This window comes from Bombus huntii, chromosome 1, assembly GCF_024542735.1.
Source record: "Bombus huntii isolate Logan2020A chromosome 1, iyBomHunt1.1, whole genome shotgun sequence".
Taxonomy (NCBI): Eukaryota; Metazoa; Arthropoda; class Insecta; order Hymenoptera; family Apidae; genus Bombus; species Bombus huntii.
The window spans coordinates 8,477,975-8,502,956 of NC_066238.1; the positions used below are offsets into that span (position 1 = coordinate 8,477,975).

General features: G+C 44.7%; 1 protein-coding gene across 5 annotated transcripts in view; it reads left to right on the forward strand.

Moving 5' to 3' along the window:
• The window catches only part of LOC126867785 (TSC22 domain family protein 1), a 203,165-nt gene that overhangs the window by 119,990 nt on the left and 58,193 nt on the right, over positions 1–24,982 (forward strand). For 2 of the 5 annotated variants that reach the window (XM_050622700.1, XM_050622710.1), the window contains exon 1: positions 8,428–9,440. The exons of the other annotated variants lie outside the window; for them this stretch is intronic. In XM_050622700.1, coding sequence (XP_050478657.1) covers positions 9,408–9,440 — 33 coding nt within the window. In that variant the 5' untranslated portion in view covers positions 8,428–9,407. Of the gene's footprint in view, positions 1–8,427; positions 9,441–24,982 lie in introns of those variants that run through there. 5 annotated transcript variants of the gene reach the window in all.

The following is a 24,982-nucleotide window of genomic DNA, read 5'->3' on the forward strand; positions in this document are numbered from 1 at the left end:
ATTACGCATCAATTAACGTGTCAGGGACTAATACCGCTAAAAGAATAATGTTAATTTATGTACAGGAGTAAGAAACGCAACAGGACACCATGAAAATATACACAATCACGCGGAGCGTAACCTGTGAACACAATACCTCGACAACAAATAGCAAACCAGATCTCTGCAAACACGTTCAGACATAAAATTACTCGAAAGAAGTGTAAAAATGTATAAAGACTAATAACGTACGCTTATACCACTCATCGAACCGTGACTATGGCCTAGGCTGGACCACGTAAAACACGAAACCGAGAGAGGCGCGCAGATTTTCGCGTTGGTGGTCCACGATTCTTATCGGATCGTTTCTCTTATCCGTCGTTCGATCCATTGTATCCGCGCGGTCGTGGCGGTCGTGGTGCACCAATTAAATTAAAGCCAATGGCCTTCCTATCGAGGATCGTAGCGCGAGGGACCTACGGCCACGCGTCCACCTCGGGGAAAAGCGTCGCCGTTAAAGTATGGCGGGCATTACCGAGCCGCGTCGATGACTTATTGTGGGACGCGGGGCAAACGTATGGTTACGCGTACTGGTAATCATTCGTACACATGTTATAATTACCGTTGCGTTGCCGATTAATCACGAGATGGCCGGAACAGACCCGGGCCGGTATTACTTCTTCGCTCTCGACCCAAGCAAGCGCTCGTGAATTCGCGACGAGTGATGATTTCGTCTGTCCAAAAAGTTCTCGCACTCGGCACACCCTCTTTCTCTCACGAGGGAGATTTAACGGTATCTCTGGAACAACGTTCGATACCGCGTCGTAAATAATACAACGCCTGGATCGTAATGTATTCTACCAGCGATAATTGGTACCTGAGCACGAGCTTTTATCGCGAGCTTATCGTAATGATACCTTGAGCTTCATCCTCGGTGTCTCCGTGAGATTAAAGTTTGATTAAAACCAGTATGTGGAAAAAATGTATGTACACATGACGAAGGAAGAATTACCGTAAATCTATTCGCAAACAGACGAAATTAATACGATCAATGATACGAACTTAATAATTAACTGGTTCGAATCGCAAAAGAAGATATTGTTGAAAATTTACGTAGCTCTAGGTGGAAGCCATATTCGTAATTACTACGAACAGTTCGCAGAGTTCATCACACGCAGAAAGCGAGTTCGCTAGCTTCTTCAGGCGACTAGTCGTTAGCCACGACTGAGGGGAGTGAATGCCGCTGGAATTTACGCGAGATTAAGCGCCACGTACGCTAAGCGAGGAGCCGCGAGCGATCGCTTTAAACGCGAAGATTTCACCAAGAAAGAAAGCCCCGGGGATACTCTTTCAAATACCAACGAAATCCCGCCTCGTTGTTCCCCGCGATAATTACCCCGTTTTACGAACAAACGCACATTCCAGGTATCGAAAAACTGGGTAATGACTCAACCAAGAAAACATGTTCGTAATTCACCTAATCGTCACGTTGTCAATTTCACCATTGTTCCTATAAATATCGACACAATTATTACTGATAATAATCTTAGCTTCCTATACGACGATGCTTTGCGATCCAAGTAAGTAGTTATGCAGACTCACGGAAGTATTCAGACACTTGTACGCACCTTTTATAAATATATAATGTGCGTCACAAATATAATTATGACAAGCGAGTCTCATTATAATGCTAATGAAATTCCAGAATGTTTCATATAACGCATACGTACGATAGGCACAGAAATATTTCCAATGGTAACTGGTAACTTACGGTAGATTTTCAAGCACTGAACCAAACCGTGAGCCAGACACATATCTTGATGTGTAACGCAAACACGTGACTAGTCTTAAGTTACTGCTAGTACATACAGGATTATCGATGAAGTAATACAGTTATTGAACAGCATCCCTGCTCACCTGCGCGCAAGGTGAAGTTCAAGTACACGACCGCGATAGGACTTATCCAGCGATCGAGCAGCTCGTGCCTCTCGATTCTGCGATCCTCCACGCCCACGCGCGATCGCTATTCGGTGTACAGCACCGCAGAAGCGACTTATAGGTGGCTGAAAGCTATCTCTCAACCAAGGCAGAATCGAGAAACAGAGTTAATGGGATTGGCTATGGTGTAACGAAACGCAATAAATACGCCTAGAATTCGAAGCAGTCTGACTAGTTGGGAATGTATCTACTGTGGATAAATTTGACCGTGTTACGTGTAGGAGTAATAGGTACGATTTAAAATGTTTCGATATGAAATAAGGATGTCGTTTAGTGAGGGTGAAAGTATCGATCTGTTATTAACTAGTATTAATTATGTCTATAGATAGTTCGTTATATCAATGATATTTCTTTATATTGACAGATAAATGGAAAATTTACGTACTGGAAATTTTAAGATGCTCTTTGATATTAGCAACTGTGAGTAGAAACTTATTGCGTAGTCGACTTATATTTTTAAAGCTGGTTATAAAAGCTATCAACAGCTTAGAGACAGAGGCGAGATAAAAACAGCGTTTTATCTTTGAAAATAGAAGCAATATGCATTTATAAGCTTCTATTGAGACAAAGTAGTTAAGCGTAATTAGTAATTAATATTATGGTGGATAAAGTGGTTTTTCATTACATTTTAGCAAAAAAAAAAAAAAATAAATGACAGAACAAATTGTCTTTGTAAACTAATAGAGTGCTCCATCGCCATTACCTAATGGTGCTCTAAAAACATTTTCCATTTAAACTGGCTCCGCCCAACGTCACGTTATGACAATAAAGATATAATATCTACGGTTGCCAAATGCGTTCCTGTGGACACGTTAAAAGGTGTTCAAAACGGCTTAGGACGTGGTTTATTGCGTCCCACGTTTCGCCAACTGGTTTTCGACTTCCTCGTTTTCTCCCCGATTGGCCGTCGCCATCAACGAAATCTCGTTTTCGAACCTCGATTCGATCGAATTCGCGCTAGTTTTGTTGTTCTTGGATTAGTCGTCGAATCGCTAAAATAAAGAAAAATAAAAAGAAAGAAAGGGACCGACGACTGTAAATTAATCGGCATTTCGTTCCGTGATACACACTGGCGCATTCTAACACGCCTACGTGAATTTCTCGTCGGACAATCACGCCCGAAGCGATCAAAATTCAAATTGAAACCGTTTTCATCGCTGATATCGTCGAATCGGCTTTTTGTCACCATTGCGGTACCGGTGAACGATTCCAAATTGCCTTTACAGATTAATCCCTGGCCGGCGATAAAATTTACGATCGGTAGACGATCTTGCGTAACGAAAAGATAGCGAACTTCGCCTCCGGTTGTTCCTTCAGATTAGAATCTATCGCTGCTTTACGACACTCGAGTAAAGATCTGGGTTAAGCCTCGCCTGGATTTTACGCCGCTTCGAATCGATTTTTCTATCCGTCTCGGTTTCCTATGTTTTCACGTTTACGAAGCTCAGACTTGTTAGCGAGGCTGGAATAGATTGAAACGCCTATACCGTACAAATCGTTATCCTCGTCACTGTCAACACGCTGACCATGATATAGTACCTACTGATAGACAGAAAATGCAGGAAGTATTAAAAAGAGACATATGGAAGAAAAAGGAACAAGTGTACCCGCATAAATGAATAATATGAACACAAGAGAAAGTCAAACGAAAGAGCGCGTAGCACATTAAACTACCATCGTATGTAAATATACTATCAAATCACAGCGTTGGCTTACACAACCGTTATATTATCTTCGTTTAAATTAACCAACCAAAAAACACCCACCGTTTAATTACACGTCTGTCGTATCTCGATACCACACATAAATGACGTAATCACCGATATTACAAACCACGTAACGTACAGAAAAAATACATTAAATGGAGATGGAACACGTGCGAAATCAACGGTTTCCGTCGAATGTGAAGAATCCTGTGGAACGTATCCCGTGGCTCGTATCGACAGCTGCGAACAATGGCTGGATTTCTCAATCGTCCTGGCACGTAATCGATTAGGGTCCTTCTCCATCGAGAGTGCCGCGCTATCGTTGTATCGCGAAGGTGCGCCCAGGCATTCGGCAAGGCTAATTGAATGTGAATCGACGAAAGCCCCTCACGTGTGTGGGATTCGCGTATAATTAACGTTGATCGCGGCGATTGATTCCAGGCGTATCTGTTCGCGTTGCGAAGATTATTTAGTTGGATACTTTAGGAATCTCTCGTTAGCTCGTAGCTCGTTCGATTTTCCGTGTCGACTGTTACACGGTAACCAAGTTTATCGGATTAAAGTGCATCGAGATTCGTTTTTTGCCTCGCCGATTTCTCGCGGCCGAGTCCGTAATTGCTCGTCGAACGTCCGAAGGGACAACGGGCCGAAGGTGATGATTGCACGTTTCGAAAATGATCGCGCACGAATGTTTCGTTTTTGCTTCACGGTTAGAAATGGTAATCGCAGGGTGTTTTCTTGGTGTGCTAGTCGATTTGAGAAGATAACCGAATGGTCGTCTGCATGGTGTTATAAACTTTTCACTAAATACGACAGAATCATCTGAAATTATTATATTGGAAATTGATATCTTATCATAGGAACATTTCCCTAAAATTCTCGTTGAAACCTTATATGTAATTTCTATTGCTCGACAAAAGACAAGCAGTGAACTCGAACAATTCGAGAGACCACCAGCTGCTTCGTAACTCCCTCTCGCCACACCAATAAACGTAACGCGACACGGGTAGAATGCCACCCTCGCGCAACCTGTGGAACTCTGAACTCGAACGTTAGCCTCGTGGCGTTAGCGCGTTTCGCGCACTGACTCACCTGCATCAGGTTCAAGCGCAAGCGTGCACTCACCAGACGTGTGCGTGCATTCCCGCTGGAGGTGCACGCGTTGCGGTCGCGCGGCCGCCTTCTTCGTCGCTGCTCTTCGAGTTTCCTGCTCCCCGGCCCTATCCCTGCCCCAACGGGGCCAGTGTAAGTGCGTACATAAGCAAACCTGTTGTTACCGCTCCTCCCCGCCATTATCTCTCTCACGCATCGGCGCCGATTTTTATAGGCGAGGTGATTCACGAGGCAAGTTCATCAAGTCTCCTCCCTTACCTTCCGTGAGCACACAGCCAGAGCGCGCTTTCACGAGGATTAGAAAAGAACTCTCGTTCCTCGAGATGTTCTTTAAGTCAAGTGAACATACGTTAAAAAATCGTGGTAGGATTTGGGAAACTAAGAAATTTGAGAAACTAGGATCTTCTCCTTCTTTTTTTATTCCTCTCTCTATCCGTTTCATTTCTATTAGTAAAGCCCAATGTGCTCTTTGCATTTCATACGTAAGAGTTCTGAAGCAATTACCGACATCTTCAGGACCAATATCAAAGATTTTTAAGCCTAAGATAGTTTCCACTTCCGGTATAGGAAGATTTACGAATTTCTTGTTTCTATTCAACGAGATGTTATAAACGGACAAACGATGTTTGCATCACATATATATTTCAAGCATTGAATTTATATGAAACGGTAGATACGATACTGTAGGACGATGCCTAATCGTAAAATACAATTCTTGAATCGAGTAACGGTATTAGCATTTATGCCGTTCATTAATGTCCCCCGTTGTTTTTACGTCGATCGATATCGTTATGAGGTATACGCGATGCGTCGTACAAAATAATCCACGCATAGATCACATGAATAAACGATGTTTCTCCGTTTGCCCAAGGTTTCTCCAACTCCACCGCATATTCACTTAGATCAACGATGAACAATTTAATGGTATATAAAACTGGTCGATCGTAACTTGCGTCGAAATGGTACTCGACTAATTATTCGCGATTCTATATTTAATAGTCGCGATTGTTCAAGCTTAAGCAATGTGTTTTACATCACGAAGTCAATTAAACGTCTTGCTATTGGCACATGACACGTTTACTTTCTGTCCAGCCTACTTGAATTCTTGCGTAACCCTCGAACGCCAATGAACACGAAAGAACGCGAAAGAAAAAGAGCATACAAATTGATCCTTGGGATTGATGAAAAAATTAATTGAATCTCATGTGGCATGAACGATCAAGAAGCATAGAGAATGTCAAATTATAATAGGCAGAGAATAGAAACCAAAAATGGAGATAGAAAAGACATCCGGAGCAGTGAGCCGAATGAAAAAAGGGCCGAGGTGCGAGTGGGAGAAAGGCCGAGATACGGTATCGTTATCATTCCGCTCGAATCTAATACGGATGAAATTCCAAAGCAGCCCGCGTACAAATGGTCGCGGCCACGAGGATGTCCGCAGCTTCCTGCTCGACCATTCTGATCAACAACGACGATCAGCTGTTACGCGGCCACCCACACACCCACGTGTGCACCTGAACACACGCCACGCTACGAAGAATCGGCTGCTGGTGAGGACACGTTCGTAACCAGTTCACCGTAAGCAGACATCGGGAAGTGTCTTTTTGTTTGCGATTATTACCCCATAATGTTCTTGACGTAGCATGTACTGTCTGTTCTCTGGATGTTCAATGGTAACGTGTACTTTTTGATGGCGCTATTCGTTTCCGTCAAAAAATCGCCCTGGGTTATTCCTGCGTTACGTTTGAACGTCACTGTGAAATGAAAAAGCTTAAGATTGCTGGAAGACGGTGTTATTTCTGAACGTTCAAGTCACCGCTAATGGCACAATATAGAGCTACTGTGCTCCGGACGACATGGATTTAATCAGAGTAAATTGATTGTGAAGTAATTTCTTTTTGTGCGGGGAATCTTGAAATTGAACAAATACTTGGCTAACGATCGTAAAGGTGTCCCGGATATAGAAAAGTAGGAAAGAACGATGATGTTTTTTAATTCACAGGTCCACAAATGGCGATGTTGATCATTTTGGCAATGTTGAAAGGCTGCAAGGATCGTTCGAAAAGAAACAAAGAATTCACTATACGGATGAAGAATTCTAAATCCTTGGTTCCGTTAATTGAGAAGGAACACGGGGAGGAAGAAAACATTCAAATATGAATGGATTATTCTTATTTCATCACGTACGAAAGAGCCATGCCGACTTAAAAAAGATCCCGACTTTAATATGACAATATGTATGCCGAGAGTAGGGCGTAATAGAATTCACCTAAATCAAGACTATAGTACGAGCAGGGCTAAAACGAGATCTCGGATTATAAAGACAATGACCCCGGCAACGAGTCAGGTAAGGACCGACACAATAATTCAAAAGGACATCTAATTCGTACGAGAAACTCGTTTTTATTCCCGCTACGAGAGAAGAGGTCATCCCGTTGGAAGCGCGGGAAGGAGAAAAAACTGATGGAAACGAAGAAGAAAAGGAACGGAACGATTGACTGGACAAAGAATAAATTACTATGTTCCACAACTTCCGCCGGCATGGAATCGAAAACGTCTCACTCACAGTGCGTCGTGCTTGCTATCCACCAAGAGCTATCTAAAAAAGCTTCCAAGCGGAGGAGGTCACCCCTATGTAACCACGTGTCATGACGAATCAAGAAGAATCTCTGTAAACGAAAACCCGCATACTCTCCCTCATGTTCTAAACTATTCTGTCCAGAGAAGACAGCAAATCGAGATCGTCGAACGAAGAATTTACCGAACGCCGAACGGAACTAGATGCCTCCAGCTCTATTCATGCTAATGCATTCCATTCACATTCTTCAGCGCACGGAACTAACGTCAGGAACATACAAGTACTCGTTGTAGAAAAGATATAGCGAGGATGTAAAGTCAGACGATCGATGAGGTTCACAATTTTCAACGATCGGAACAACTAGTCGACAACTATCGGAACCAATTCAGAATCAATTGCTCCTTTATAGTACTTATATCTATAAAAAAAATGGTCTACTCCTCCAAAGAGAAACAGTTGTAACTCACTTATTTTCTAATTTATATTTTGCAAGCTCCGATTTCGTGGCTCGTCGAAATTCGATAAACTCAATGAGTGATTCGATGGACGATTCGATTAACATCAAATTTGGAAGAACTTGAGCAGAATGAGAGATCCTTATTGAGAAATTGCGAGCGTAAAAAATAAGAGCGAGAGTGCCACGAGCCCTCCGGTAGCAAGGGAACGCGTAACCAAAGGGGGTCCATGTATTGGGCGTTCTTTAAGATGGCCGATCTCTTCGCGGCGCGGAATCAATATTGTTGGATTGACTCGATAACGCCTCGTAAATATAATAAAGCCCTTGGAACCTCGTCCCTCTGGATCGTCTGTGGCGCGGGGCAGCGCTGCCTAACAGAGATAATGGTCGAAGCCCTGGGCACCCGGTAGGCCTCTACTATGGAGGGGTTCGATGGAAGGGCCTTACAACCCCCTCTACACAAGTTTCCTACTCGTCTCTGTCGCTCTTTCTTCCCCTGCATGCTTCTCTTTCCCTCTCTATCGAGCGAAACACGTCGCGGCCAGAGCTGGCGGGCAACGCAACAACCGAGTCAGTGAGACTCAGCCCGAGCCGGCGAACGGTTGGCTCTTGGCGCGTTCTTTGCATCCGTTCGTCTGTTTGTCCGTTCGTCTCGTGTTCTACTGCGATCGTCGACCGTTCTACGAACTCTTCCACGACTGTGTGTGGTCCCTGGATCTGGATTCGCTGGAAGTTCTTGCTCTCCGGAACACGATAAAAACAGGACGATCCTTTCGATCGATACGAAATAGGGAAGATCGAGCGTGACACGACGTTTGTTGATCACAGGATTCGTCGCTCAGAGTTCGGAGATTTTTCGAGTATTCCGGAGGACATTGTGGTCGACGTAGTGTCGATTCTAGAGGAAGAAGACTGGAATAGCAACGGAGAGGATTCGACAATGCTGGCGAACGTGTAGCGAGCACGCGGAGACTTCGACGACCGGTACGAGGATGTCGCGCGTCGTGGACCACCCTGACCGTCGTTGTCGTCACCGTGTACCGGTGACGACGATCCTCGCGGCGATCTTACGGTGAGATCGCGGGGCCCGCGTGTACGTGTCTCTGCGCGAGCTTTTCCGTGTATAAATAGACTCGATACTCCATCTCGGATTACGAGAAACAGCTCCGATTCGCGAAAGTATACGCGGCCAAGTGTAATCATTTACATGTGAGCAGGAAGAAATCCTTGTATCTAACAACCGATACGAGTAATCCAATAAACGTTCCGTGAAAATAGTGTTATGATCGTCAAGGAGATATCGGTGCACGGTTTCGGAGCAGGGACAAGTTTTAATGGAGTTTGAAAGTGGTGACAAGTTCGACGAAAAGTGACCGTTTTTCGAACGATGATCCCAGGCGTGACAGCTGGTAGTTCGATATCGAGTGCAAGAAGGAAAGCGTGATTGATCGGGGAAACGACGAAGGGAGAAGTAATTGTCAGGAAGTGCAATTTTCGCGATAGCAACGCACGTGTACATGTAAGCTCCTCTTCGCTTCACACGACGCCCGTGGGAAGCTGTACTAATCCCGGATTAATGCACGCTGGAAATCACAGCATGGAGGACATAGTGAGTACATTTCACCTGTCAAGCAGCTATTATTTTCGGGGAAGGGAATGAATTTCACTTGAAAAGAGTAAAACAACGTCGATGACAGATCGACTGGCGTGTTATTAACGGCGACCCCGGTTAGACCAGCGTTTGCAGTCTCTTCTCGTGCCACGAGTCGCTTTGCCACCCTTCTAAACGTTGTAAGCGTTGTAATCACAGAGCCCCGCGCAAATGACGTACGATCGTCGAACGTTAGCAGCACACGATTGTTAATAATTACAAGATGAAACGCGGAAACAAGCGTGGACACGTATACATAAGTGAGGTGGCAGCGGGTACTTCGAAAGCCGGGCTGCAATTATTGGGAAACAAACATATTCAAATCATTGGAGAAACACTGTGATTCATAAAGAAGCCAACCCTTAGATTATAGTCCTTCGAAATGTCGAATTCTCTACACTTCTATAAAAGTAATACCTAAAGCGGGTAATTTTATTCTGGTTAGAGTTTACAGAAATTTATCGATTCATGATTGATCTAAATTATTAGCATGGTAGTTGATTCGAAACCAATGCCAGGATGCAGTCTGCATCTTTCCATGTATGAATCTCCTTTCATTCGCATCGATGATGAATGTCTTACGTATCATCTCGCGTAATATTTATTACAACGAAAAAAGAATCGCGAGATTTATTGAATCGATATGCCCGGTTGGTGTAAGTTAGCTAGTACTGATTATAGTCGAAGCGATCACTGACGAGAGTCTAATGGCCGTGTCATTCTGAAACCTATTTCTCGAACAAAACGCACATCATCAAGATTGATAGAACCTTGGTTAATTGAAAAACTCCAAATTAGTTCAGTGTCTGATGATTTCATCGATGGCGCTGGAGAATTAAATCTTCACCTTCGCTCATTTCGCTCATTCCATTGAAAAATTCTTCGATATTAAAACCACGTCATCTATACCGAGGAACTGAATGTCAAATGACTAAATCTTCATTCCTAAGAGTAATCACTACAAAAAACCTGCAAACTACGTCATCCGAGTTAGACTTTCGAAAAGAGAAGGAAACGAAACGCGATCCATCGTTCGCCGAGACAACTTTCGCGAGTTAAGCGCGTCAGAATAAATCGCAGTCGGCGAAATCGCACGTGGGAACCGGCGAATTAAAGCGATACAAGAGGAGCGGAGGGAGGCACGTACCTGCCAGAAGTACTCTGGATGGATGAGCGTCGACGGGCGTGACAGCCGGCGTATTAAGGCAGCGACAGACAAATTTCTGAAGCGCGCTCGCAAAAAACGCGGCCGCTCGCGGAGAAGAGAAGTGTTTCGTCCTCGTCCGTACAGAGGAAGGATCGTCGCTCGGTGGCTCGTTACGCCCCGGTCGATTAGTCTTCCGAAGCGACTCCACGTTCGCCGCACTACACGTGCACACCGCGCCGGCTCGCGTACGCCGCGGACAAGCAAATTCATTAAAACCGGTTCATTTAATAGGCGCGCGCATTACGCGCTCGCTGAAATTTCGCCGGCGAGACGAAACGCGCTCTCTCTCGCTGACGAAATACACCGCGTGTCTCCATTTTTCATTCCCTTCGCGGTCTATCTTGTTCGTCGTTGCCGAGGATAGTTAGGAGAAACGGATCGCATCGAGTATGATGAACCAAGAACAGGATGAAGGACTGACACACATTATGACCACAGCGAAGATCGGAGGAATTGTTTCGATGATGTAGCAATTCTTGATTCGTTCCTTGAATTATGATAAATAGTCTTTGCTTCGTTCTTTTTTTGTTAGGATTTTGCGGGTACAATTTCTTTTAGAGTTTTAGATTTACACCTAGTAAATGATCTTCAGGTTCTATTTCAACGTCTTCTAAAATCGCTCAATAGAAAGGCATTTCGGAAACTGCGTTCAACTTCAGCTTTTTGAACTCCCACAGTCATTGCATATTAAACAAACATTGTCGAGAATTACAAGCTTCTAATTGTAATTCCCATTGCCGAAATACGTTATGTACTTGATATTTCCTATTTGGAAGAATTTCGAAAACGAAGAACACACGATACAAAAGCAGTCACTATCCGGTGTCTCTGGGTGTTCAGTCAATTAGCTCGGTAGAAAGGCTCGCGACGCGAGAGCATGCGTGAAAGCATAGTTCGCATTGGTCGGCTTGCGCGGCTCGTTCGCGCGGGACAATAAGACGGGGATTGCATATTGTTGTTTATATTTACACGGCACGGCATAAATCTTCGTTTAACTCGCATTCAGCGGACGTTCGAGCGAAATACGGCCGCGCGGCTCGGTGCGACGCGAGCGGATCGGCTGCGAGCCGCGTCACACCGCGCAGCACTTCGTCACGGACAAAGCGCGGTCTTCATTAAAGCTAGCCTCTTTGCGTGCCGGCCAACCATTAAGGACCAAGGACCGGCCTACGACTAATTTGTACTGTAAATGAGATCTCGAGGATCGTTACCCCCCGTGAAACAACGCCGCTTCGAGCCGAACCCTCTTTATACACTCTTCCTTTCGGAATTTCTGCTTGATAACGCGCGATCGTGTTTTCTATGGTCTCGTTTTCTTTCAGCGATACAATTTCACCGTGGGAGGAACTCCTTTTCTATCGTAAAATTTATAACCTGTGAAAGTGAGTTCGTAATTCCGCGTAGGATAGGTACAATTTTATTTCTAGGACCTTTTGCACAATATTTTCGCTAATAATATTAGTTCAATTATGCTCAAGAAGATCCTGATAAATTGGTTTTTATTTTAAATTTAAACACTGTAAGTTACAGATGTTGAAACAATTGAGACTAAAAAAGTTACACTTCCTTAAATTCTATTGCGCGAATCTCGGCGTAATAAGAGATAGGTGTTAAAATTGGTAACTGGTAATGGAGTCTCGTACGAGGAACATTCGTTACCGAAGAACAACGAATCATTGTTCACGAGATACGGTTCACATAGTACCTTAAAATTTCCCATAAATCTCGTCTCGCATGATATTTCATTCTTCCTTTCCGCCGTGCATTTGCACATAGTCATAACGTATAATTAAGACTCACCTTGCAAAGGTTGCAAGCTTGCACTTAACCCGGCGCTCCTCCTCCCGACGATTTCAGCCGAATCGCCGTAATAAAATACACGCACAATGGCCAGATAAGATTTGAAAGCTCATTGTTTAGAGCGGTACCGGAGAAAATACACCTCGATCTCCGTAAATCATCTTGCACAAACATCGTTACAGGCTGTCCGAGATCTGAGGCTTTGCGAATCGCGCGACGTGTACCGAACCTCCCACGTTACAAGGGAGAAACGACTCGATTAGCGGAAACCGCGGTCGCTTAATGGCGGTTTCTCGTCCGGCGATCGTTTCGAATTTTCTCTCGTACACGCTCGTGTACCGATACGGTGTATATACACAGCGAAATATCCGATGGCCGTGGGCCACGATCGGCTCTAACACGCCATGAAATTGCAAGAACGACGACTTTGCTCACCCGCTGGAAATTGTAGTCGTACGTGTTGACCGCTTCGAAGCAGGCGAACTCCGCGAATGACACCGTCCATTCTACCATCGCTGGTAATGACGCTGTTTTACAGATATTAATCACGATATATCGAAGTGAAACGAATCCTCTGTTCGCGACAGCAATCGGCCACTCGCGGCTTTTACACACCACGCGGCTCTTCTATATAATTTCGCCATTTTAAACACCGGCTTTTAACAGGAGGTAGCGACACACCCTCCAGCTCCAGACTTTTTTTCGCTTTCGGCTCGACTCCTCCGGCGCAACCGAATTACTTTTATTAGGACGAAGTAGCGTGTAATTATAGTCTATGGTAACGGACAGAGGCAATTCCATTCAGTAGTGAAATTGCTGCGGTAATTCTAATTTTTTACACTTCGTTGACTTCCGTGCTACGTGAATAACGAAGAGAAATGGCCTCCAATTTTGTTCCGATTCTCTAACGCTTCAAAAGTTCATCGAGTATCTTTTTAATCCATCGACGCGATGGTTCGTGCTTTGAAGCATATAATAGAATTATTTTCTGCTTACTCGGTTCAATAACTTCAATGTAATATCTACATTTCACTCGCTAGAAATAACGAACATAAACGTTCAAATACTTCTGCAAACCATCGTGCAAATAAGAGAATTAAACGTCAGCTTGTTTGACAATTTATTTCCAACAGTGTAATTACCCTTTTACAATCCTTCCAACTTAATTTCATCTGTGTTTTAACAACTCAAGCTCGATCAAAACCTCTCATCCTCGTAAGATACGTACAGAGAAACTTTCCTCGCGGGAAAGTAATGATGATAGACTATCGGATGAAAAAGCACACCGCGCGTTTAAAAGATAAACTTGCAAATGGCACGTATAATGACGCGACAGCCTACAATGATCTCTGCTCATTCCCGTAGAGGTAATTCGCGTATAATGTTTCCATGAATTGAGACATTAGTTTCAGAGAAACGCATGATCGCGATTCAGGCGCGTGCGTCACGACTGGCAACACAGTTTTTCCGAGTCCCAAAGCTCGCAAGAAGAAGCTGATGACTACCCTCGGGGATACGTTTGTAGCAATTTTCACCAGGTTCAGACTGACCTACCTGCTTATGCAGCTTGGCTCGATCAAACATACAAACGGATCTCTACCGGAGCATTTATATCGCGGCGGGCTGAGGCGTGCGCAATATTTCGCCTGTCCGCGAATAGCTTTTATGAAAATACAACTATCAGTAAATTACCGTCGCGAAATTACGAATATCGTGGCTCGTATATCACGGCGATTATTTTACGTACGAACGGAAATTTATCGACCAGATCCGACGCGTCCGTTCGTTCGTTCGTTCTTAACGCAGCGACAGCGCGTAGTTTCGCCAGTTATTCATTATCCCGTCTTCTCGCCTGGGAATTTTCGTTCTGGCCCAGCGCGAGAAGCGTTTACTGTTCATTACCAAGAAAGTGACAGTGACTTTAAAAAATACAAGTCATATTTTCTTCTTTTATAAGTCTCGTATAAAATTCAGTGTATTGTCAACCAATCGCGTTTCAACGCTATCTTTGCGTTCTATTAAATATGTGCTTTGTAAGTAGTGTAAAAGTCGGGAAATTGACAAAAATGAATTTATCATAACTTTCGATCTTCGGGAATTTTATCGTTCCAAATATGTACCATGAACAATGATCTCAGGATGTATTCCTTTTTCGTGCGTATTCCCCTCACGCTCCGCATAATTTCGAAGCTTTGTTCACGAAAACGGCACCGTCTGACACCGCATCGATTATCTACTCTCGAATGCTCGAGCATTCGGCCGGAGATCTAACGCGAATTCGTAAATCTTGCGCGGCCTGTGGTGGCGGCAGCGACACCCTCAATGCTCCCTGAATTCTGATCCGAATCTGGCCGATTTTGTTTCCTCTACGCTCTACACGTTGCTGCCTTTTTTTCCTCAATGTCTCGTCCACAACCATTGCAAGTCGCGGCCGCATTCAGAATTCACCAGACCCTGTCGCCAAAGGGGTGGAGCCGCAGGAAACAGTGTCACCGGTATTCTCACCGGATAAATCTCTCTGTCGCCATGTGCCTTCAGAAACGTCATTATCTACATACTGTACACGTGGCTGGTTATGTGTTCTTCGAGTGGAAACGCGGTGCTTCATATTGGCGTTGCGTTGGGGTGCGAGATTATAGCGTGGGAAGAAACACGTGAATGATGATGACTGAGCGTAATGCAATTCTCGTAGGGGTGAGGAGGTTAGTCTTTTATCGACAATCCTGGTGAAAGCGAGCTTTGAAGTTTAACCAGGGCAGGGGAAGGAAAAGAAACACAGGCCGAGAATACCTAGGAAGGGTGTTTCATAAAGTTCGGAACCGGAATGACATTCATAAATAATTTATCCGGTTTCATAGCATAACCGGTGCAACTACGCAGACCCGTTTCTGTGTTTACTAGTGTTCATTCTTTAGCCTGGATTACAGTAAGAACCGGATCTTTGAATGATTCCAAAGGAATCAACGGTGGTAAAATGACTTTCACTGAATCACAGACGAAAAACACAATCTACGCGGGTTAAGGAACACGAAATTCAGTTTGAATCGATGGTTTCTACTAATTACAGTGGGTTCTGCTCCAAATCAACGTTTCGTTTCGAGCACGAACGAAATTACGTTGACCCTTGTCCGAGCATATAGCCCTTGTACAAGCATAAATGTATTCTATACAGTTCTGCACGGGGTTAATTATCGTATTCGAATTTAATTACCCAGGAAATCGAACTGGCTTCCGATTAATCGCGACACAAATTACATACACGTCAGTGATTAAAAATAAACGAGAGCTCAATATAATGCAACCGATGGAAGAAAAATGCGAGAGGATCACGCGAACACCGCGAAACACCATATGCCCTCCCCGTGCTCAATTTTATCATCCTGGATCACGAACCTGGAGGCCTTGGTTCGTTATAGTATCACCCTCAATCAGACGAATTCTCTACGCATCTGCCGCGTTCCCCGCAAGGCAGTCGCGCGTGTCCATGCGCGGATGGTGACACGACGACGAACTTTCCATGGACGCTTTTTCGATGCCATTCGAGACAGCTGCGTTACTTCCCATCGAGGGTTGAGTGACGTAAACGTTTTTCAGTGAGATAATAGCCGATCGACCATATTTGTCGAAGGTGGGCTTAAATATTGGCGGAGGGATATTTAACCCATTATGAAATCCAATCGTTTATTCGTGTTTGTTCGAGTAATGGAAATAATGGATTCTTTTTAATTATATGGATTCTTGAAAATATAGAAAAGTTGCATAATACCGCCGCCAGTAACGATTAGAAACGAGTTTCTCAATAAAAGCTAGATTGCCACGGCATCACCAAAATTCCATCGACTAATCAGGCACTCTCCACATTCCACAACCCTCATATCCACAAATTCCCGCTATAGAACTATGGAATCCTGATAATAACAAAATTCTTCAGAATCGAGATATTTACTTTTCTGTTCTTTGATCCTGGGAAACGCCCAATCGCACGGTTAGGGTTGCGCGCATCAACGCAAGAACCGCGCAATGAAAAGTGAGTCAGCGCTAAGCGGAGGCGGCTTGCGCTCAGGTTTCCTCCGTTAGGGACTCGCGCTAATTGGCAGTTATTTCCTATCCTACGTCTACCGGTGTTTACCGTATACGCAGCCGCCGCATGCATATGCATACGAAGCTTCTCTGGAAATTCTTGGACCGATGTGCACGGATTCGCGCGATAGCGTGCCCTGTTGACCCCGACCGACCAAGAAGAACGTATAGTTACTAGCGACTTGTATCGGTGCACCCTCGTACGGACCACGTTTCACCACAGAAACTGCGCCGCCATTTGCATATCGCGGAGGGTGCCATTGAAAGCTGACAAATCGACATCGTGCGGCTAGTTGAAACTTTTTCGTTTGTAACGAAAAATTTTAGAAAAGCTGGCAATACATAGAACGTACGTAATTTAACGTAGCTATTCTAATAATATTTCTCTACATACTACGCTTCGTGATATAATATGCCGTAAATCCGGCCATCACGTGCATCTGTTTATTCCTGACTCGGCTCGTTGCACAGAAAACAGATTACCATCTCGATTAATTAAGGTACCAGGTTTTTAAATTCCCCGTAAAAATTAATCTCCGGCCCTTACGACAGAAGATTTCGATACAGTCCACTTTATCAGATCTCTATGCATGCGGAGAGTTGCAACTCGGTGCAACAGAATACCATAAGTCGTACAGTATGTGTAGTACGGGTTTTCGACAACAACAGTGGGGCTGGCTAATTTATTAGCGTGTCGCGTCATAACCGGTGATATATCGGTAACGACGGCTGGTATTTTGCTACGGCGAAACGAGGAACGACTACATTTTTGAGATGGTATTAACAAAAACCAGGAGGAGGCAGGGTTACAAGATCCATCGGCGGATGCATGCATATTTATGCAGCGGCGCGGCGGAGGGAGCATTTCTTTCCGCGGCGCTGATGGCTTATAACACCCAGATCATCGCCGGCGCAGAACGCCCTTATAAGATGAATTCGCAAGCAAGAAACGCCATTAGCAGTGTCGAGAAATTTATCTTCTTCGCGCTGGGGACAGAGTCGCGCGGCTTTGGCGAATCAGGCCGACGCGACCATGCGATTACTTAGTCGCGTTATTATCTGCACTTTATCATCGTCAAACGGCGTTGAGACATTTGGAACGCCTCGCGACCTGTATGTCGACGAGCTCGTGGAGCTTGTTTCGTTTTTTCCCCAACTACCACTCTTTAATTGCTTTTCTTTTAATTTCCTCGATATCACGGAGTAGAAGATTAAGCGTACAGGATTTCAAAGTCTTTGCTTTCGTTTGCGATCCTTCTCTTCCATCGTTAAAGTATCTGATACGAAACAGTGTGTTCTAAAACATTGCAAAACTTTTCGTACGTAAGACTCTTGTTGGTTTTCTGATTTTATATCGCTTGGCCGCGCAGTATTTTAATGTGAAGTAGTTACAGAAGTGAATAATAATCCGCTTGCAAGGTAATGAACTTGAAGTCTAAAAACGATGCCACTAGGATCGCATCGTTACGCGAGGAGAAAGGATCGTTAAACTTAAACTTCAATTATTCGCGAAAAACTCGTCGATTCAGTGGCTCGACACCTTATTACCGAGAAGATTATACCTCGCGCGTTAATCATACCCTTAACGCGACCCCGGCTATGGGTGACGAGTGTTTTCCGCTGCTTTCGTCGCTGCTAAACGAGGTGAAACGGACGCGATAGGAGGAGAAGAAACTGCTGGCAACAAACGACGTACACGAGGACAATTCGATGGCCAGCTGGAACGCTCATAGGATTTAATCGTCGCTAGATAAATTCAGCGGCTTCTTAATTAGCGAATCTGATGTTCGCGCTGACGAGCGGCCAGACCGTGCGAGATCCGGAGGAAGGAAGAGTAGGAGGAAGAAACACACCGCGTACCGGCTCATGCATTATGTATCGTACGGAATACAGCCGGTATTGGACGCCTAGGAACATTTACTGACCGCTCGAACGCCGGTACACGCCACCGGTACCTGCATTTATAGAAGTACGCAAATTGGCTGCAACCGTTCGCTCGCGCGAACAGCTCTCGCGCCGAGAGGACGCGAGTCGTGGAATCGTTCAGCGATGTTCCTCGTATAATTCCGCCGGAATAATTATAATTGTTAATCGTCGGGGCCAAGAGATGGAATCCAAGAATCCAGGCGTTGGTATGTTCGCGATTCAACGCGATTGGTATGTTTGGGGATTGTCGTACGTTGTATTCAATGGGGTCGAGGACGCGTGTCATTGTTGTCGACGAAATTGCTGCGGTTTTCTTACCTTGACGTTGCCAGTGTTTTATGTTCGAAGAACTCGAAAGCGGGGTTCGTGAAAGAATGCAAAGTAGTGCGATGAAATATGGTACAGGAAATTGACGTCGGTTTAAAGTCGTACGTAGGTTTGAAGAGATAATAGTGAAATATATCTGGAGTGGTTAGTGTAAGAATATTCAAGATTCGAATTGTTAGTTTAGTATAACGTGAGTAATTGAACTTTCTCCTATATGTCCGTGCCTAACAGATGACTACATCATTCGTCAGAGTTTTCACACACTTCGTTTCGGTTACATAACACTAAGAACGAGCCTTACAAATGGTTCCGCTGGATCGTTTATAGTCTCATTATAATCGAGTATGCAACGCGCTGCATTTTTACAAAAAAAGCTCAAGAAATATGAGTAACCCTCGTTCTTTGGAGTAATAATACCGACTGTTTCCTTAATTGCACACCCACAGCCGAGTACAGGAAATTCGAAGATCGAGCATCCATTTGGTTGCTTAACACGAAAAAGCCCGAAGTAATATCGTGGTCACGGGAAGTGCTTATAATCAGCCCGTCAAAAGCGAGTCTCTAATGACGGGCTTGTGCAAATCAACCTGTATTCAACGTGTACAGTGTTGCAAGAATTTTGATACCGGTGATTAGGTACGTGGAAGTACGATCCTGCAATTCGAAATGCTCGAAACACGTAAGTACACGATGCGGCATAAGAGGCGGTGCGTTTCTGGTTTGGTTCAGATGGTACGAGAAAAATGATAAAAATCTTCCCTTGGCTCGGTTGCGACACGAGTTCTTTGTGAAATGACGATGTCCAACGTAAATCCCCGTAATCAGATCAGCGTCGAGACATTAACGCATTGTTACCGGTCTGCGAAGGAGGCCCGGTTTCACTCCGTTTGATATGCATCATCTGCCGTGCGCTGGTACGAGTACGTATCGATCGAAACATCGCGGAAATTCCATACCGGTGAACGCAGGACTGCGTGAAATAGAAACGCATTGTTTTCCGTTAACCATTCGAGAGCTGCCGCTCTCTTTAAATATCATAACTTCCCACGTTAAACGCTATCCGCTGAATAGTATGCGTGCGAGGATTCTCAGACGATCGTTCGACGAAGCGCGTGGGCGTGTGTATCTTTTGCTCGTAGCAAACTTCGTTCATCTTTGTATACCTTTTTCTAGAAGGATACTGACTACATTGATCTAAATTTAGCTAGGTTTTCTTCAGTATGAAGAGCAGGATGTTCTCCAAATGATGTCTAAAATGATTATTACGATATAAAACTACACATTTTCCTGATATCGCAATGTGAACTTTATGAATACCATCTAAATCGCTCTCTTTTTTGTAATTTTCTTTTCCTGTTTCTCCCTTCACAGTCCAACATAGATTAGAGGTTGCATTTTGTAAAGAAAGGTCTCTGGCGTAATAACGTTTTCACGCCTCCGCAACCGGACGTGCAGCGAGACAGAACTTTTTTGGCTCGGCCTCTCGACGTAGTTTTTGTACGAATTTAATTAAATCGTCATCGCGGTCGGTCTAACGAATGCTGATGATTATGATAAATATTCCACGAAGCGAGCGGAACAGGAGCGGTACGCGAGTCGTGAATAGAGTAAACGGAGCTGTTCGTTAAAAAGCCATTAAGCTCTCTCAGCCACCTACGGTTCTATGTTCTCCATGCGTTCTGTCAATTTTACCATTCCCAATGGTAAATAGTAATTACAAGTTTGCTAGCAACTTTACGCAATCGTTATTCTATAAATAACAAGGAGAATCATTTAGAATGTTACGTTATGGATTATTACACGAAAGAATCATATCACGAAGATTCCGTCGTTAAACACATACTCTGCTCAACTACGACCTTTTTCTTTTTCTACCGAAAATTACTCTCAGGTGGTCTGCTTCTTCCAACAAATCCTCTAACCCGTTTCTTCTAACTAAGCACACTTTAGCCGCAAATTATCCACTTGAAATTGACGGAAGAACATCGCGCGTTTACCAGATCCTTCGGATTCCAACGTGTTAATTTAGAAACGGACTTCCCCGGTGGAACACCAGGGCAGCAACAGGAACGCGAATCGTTTCCAAGGAGAGAATGTCGTTGAAGAGGGCCGACACCGGCGATGCACAGCACTTCACGAAACGCTTTACGAGTACGATGATGTATAAATATCCCGCGTGTTAAACGGTGCACCGGCTCGCGGTACCGCGTTTTCCCCTAGTAAGTACATCGTAGACAAAGGGGCAAAGAACGTAGCGCTGCCGGCATCAATCAGGAGGAAAGAGAAAAGCGGACCAGACATTCCTTTCCACGCGAGAGTATACCCGTTTCGCTATGCTATGCTCTCGTGAATAGCCGTTGGCCTGACTTAACTAACGCCTAACTCGACTTAAGTGCGAGCTAGCCGAGCGTCTAACTGCAGCAGACCTGGCATAAGGAAGAACCAACGAGCGGACAGATTGCGCTGTGGCTAATCGCTCGCGCGAGGGAAAATCGCGGCCTTTCCAAGCTCCTCCCGCGATACATCTCGGCTTCGACGCTTTTGCTTGGTGGTATTCGCGAATAGTATTCCTCTTGCTACCATTTAACTCCAGCGTAAATCGCCAGTTCTATATTTTGTTCTCCAATTTTTTTATTCTATAACGAAGAAATCTGCAATTTCTGTGGATCCTCGTTCTTTGACTCGCATCTACACATGGAACTGTCAAAAATACGTCGAACAGCTGCTTTTATCACGTTCTGTGAATATCGTCGCAATTTTGTACGAATCCGTATTATACGAGGATTCACGGTAGTTGTCGTGAATCTTAGTAAAGAGCGGATGGAGGACTAAATAGCATGTGGAGGACTTAAATATCGAACCGTGACTTTAACGCGCAGCAGCTTAGGTGAGACAAAGGGAAAGATGCGAGGGAAGGGACAGAATATACGATAAAAAACGAAGGCTCCCCGACTGTGACGCCCACGCTTAGTCTCGAGTCAAGGCTACGTCAAGTTCAAGGAGAAGAAGACGCCCTGTGACGGACCGATCGAACGAGATCGATACATTAGAAGCGCGTACGAACGCATAAATCGAGGCTCGAGCGTTGTAACCGCAGTTTATGATGACGTTAAATAGCAACAGCCTTGGTACGAGGGTAATAAACTCTATTAATGAGTTTCGTTAATGGTGGCCGACTCTTTGAGTAGCCGGGAAACGCGACGGAGTCGATTAGACGTGCCCGCTTTATGTTCTCATTTTCAGATCCACCGATCGTGGAATATTAAAGCCTCGAGTAGAAAAATTACCTTTTCAATTCAGCGTAGCGCATTCGTATTAATGCAAACGGATGTTTCGTTCCGCTATTACGAGTCACTGAATCGCATTCGCTCTCCGAATATTATACTTATCCACGGTCGATCATCATTAGTTACGTTTAAGTACATTATTATACTTCGTGTTCATGTTTTTGCGACTACTATCAATCACTTGGACGTTAGAATGATCGTATATTACTTTATCACAATTAATACGACATATGCATTGCTTCGAACAAAACATTTATTATTCAATCGGCGATTCTAAAATTAACATAACATCGATCTATCCCTATTTACCTCTTTAACAATGTTGCAATCGTCGAGTAGATTATACATTTCACGTCTTAAATGTCATCATACATACGTCGATTATTAATAGTGTTTGTCATTTTATTACACTATGAAAAACTGATATTACCGAAAGTCCAGCATCTCCCCAGCCCAACAATCCTCGTAATCTAATTATTCCGACTAACACGCCAGCTGTGAATCGTGCGCACATGAAACTCTCGTTTAATCATGATTTATGCCACGTTTTGCGACGATCATTGGAGCCTCGATTCCCTCGATCGTCGATGATCACGCGCTCGCGTACACGTAGCAGTCAAGGCTACCACCGAACGCTGTTATTTGCTGGAAAGTTGCACGAGTATCGGAGGAGAATTGCCCTCGTCTTTCGAGAGAGAGAGAAAAAGATATGGTACCAGTGGCCGGCTGCGAGACGAATCACGCGAATTATTTGGTCGGGAAGCAGCGATATGGGACAGCAGCGAGCTTTCCACGACCGGTCGATTACCGATTTTCACGCGCGTTTATCCTCGGGGGTCGGTGAAATCGTCGGCCAGGTGATAGGCGACCGTCAGCTGGAACACACGCGCTCGCAGCGATAGGGTCGACACGAATCCCGTAATTTTCTACGAACGCGTATCGATTTGGTTTTAATCTAAAAGGGGAACGATTGGTTGCGAGAAATAACCGTTTGACGAAGAGGGTTGAAATTAAGTGTTCAAATATTAGTGGAGCAAGCTGCCGTGTATAATATTAATTTACTTCTTATAAGTTCGCTTTTTATAAGTTTGCTTTTTATAAGTTTTGGCGAAGTAGAGTAATTTCATCGATGGCTTAATCAAAGCGATCACCTCCTCCACGCAGATGGTCCTCCTTCCCCGGAACGCTTTCACCTTATTGTTAGAAGCTGAAAGCCAAGGGAGAGACGCGTCTAAACTCCGGCGGCCGAAACTTAATTGCCCCGTGAGGCAAAAAACGCGCCACATATTTGAAATAATTATACATCGAAAAAGTGACCGCGTCGGACAAAGGATGTTTTTACGCGTGGATCGCGACGATGGAAAGGAGGGAAAAGGGAAAAAAGGGGGGCAGTAGAACGATCCGGCGTGCTGGTGGTGATCACGGAATCACGCGAGAACGAGCGCGCTCGGTAACCTTAAATGACGGGTGGACGGAATGGACATAGGCCGATCGTGTAATTCGCGGCCCGGATTATTGAGACATCCAGGGAGACCCATTGATCCCCGATGAAGATGTCCGGTGGTTAACGAGAGAGATGAATAGGTGGTGGGCCTCTGGCGTCCGGAGCAGCTCGCTCGGGGGAACGGCAGAGAGAGGTAGCAAGCTCCGACAAAAGCAGCCTCACCGAGCACGAAACGCACCGAACACGCTAGAGATTCAAAAAATAAATTGCTCGGTGCAACGGCGTGGCAGCGCGCTCTCTCCTGGATTCGTGGTATGGTTGCTCTCTCGTGTGCTACCCGCAGCGAAATCGTGCGGATCGGTAGGCAAATTAGGAGACCGCGAGGCCCGAAGGCGCGACGGCTTCTAATGGAGACGTTCGAGGGCCGGAGGGACGAGAGGAAGAGAAGAGAGGAGACGAGAGTCGGTGGCGAGGTGGAGAGAGAAAGAGGAGACGAACGGACGCGAGTAGTGGGGAGAATAAGAGGTGGTCGCTTTGGGCGAAAGGACCCGTAGTCGTTTTCCCAAGCGAGGTGGAAGAAGAGGATGAAAGGAACCGCTCTTGGCTGGTCCACAGAAGAAAGAATAAAAAGGGGATGCGGAGCCGATTCGTAGGTAATTCGTTTCTCCTTTTCGAACCTGTATTTAGCCTCTATGCCGCTTTCCTCTGTTCGCCATCATTCTTGCTCCTTCCTCGATCACCCTTTCGCTTTCTTCCTCGATCCTACAGGAGTGAGCAAACATTCAGAGGCTGTTTTCAGGCTCGACCTCGTAATTGATCGGAAAGAGGAGCTGGAAGGTGATTCTTACAATTTATCGAAAGGGATCCATCAAGGTTGATTCTTCGGGTCTAACCTGGTATAAACTAGACTAATTGTATATCTTGTACCGTATATACACGTTACTAGAACTAGTTTTTCACCTCATAAGCCATTGGACAGAGGGTAATTCTGTTCGTAAATCATCGAGATTAATTGTTTACATGGAGCCTGCTAGATTGCTTTTAAATTACACAGCGAAGAATATATTTAAATATGCAACCAAGTTCGAATCGTACATAAAGGACCGTTTCGTCGTCTCGGTGTTTATACAAACGTGAACTCTCGAACCCTTTTTTAGTCAGTCTCCCGTGGCCGAGACCATGTGGAAGGACGCTGGGCGTCGGTTAAAATATTGGGAGCAGCTGTCCCCTTATAAACACTACAATTTAATACCCCAAACTTTGTACTTTTAATACCCGAAACCAAACTGTTACCGCATACGTTTCAAAAACCGAATACAGAGAAAGGTTGTAGAAATGTCATCTCTTTCGTCCCACGAATCTTTTGTTCCCAATTTTCCGTCATTCTAAAAGAAACAGACGTTCTATTTCCCTCTGGTCGAATAATAAA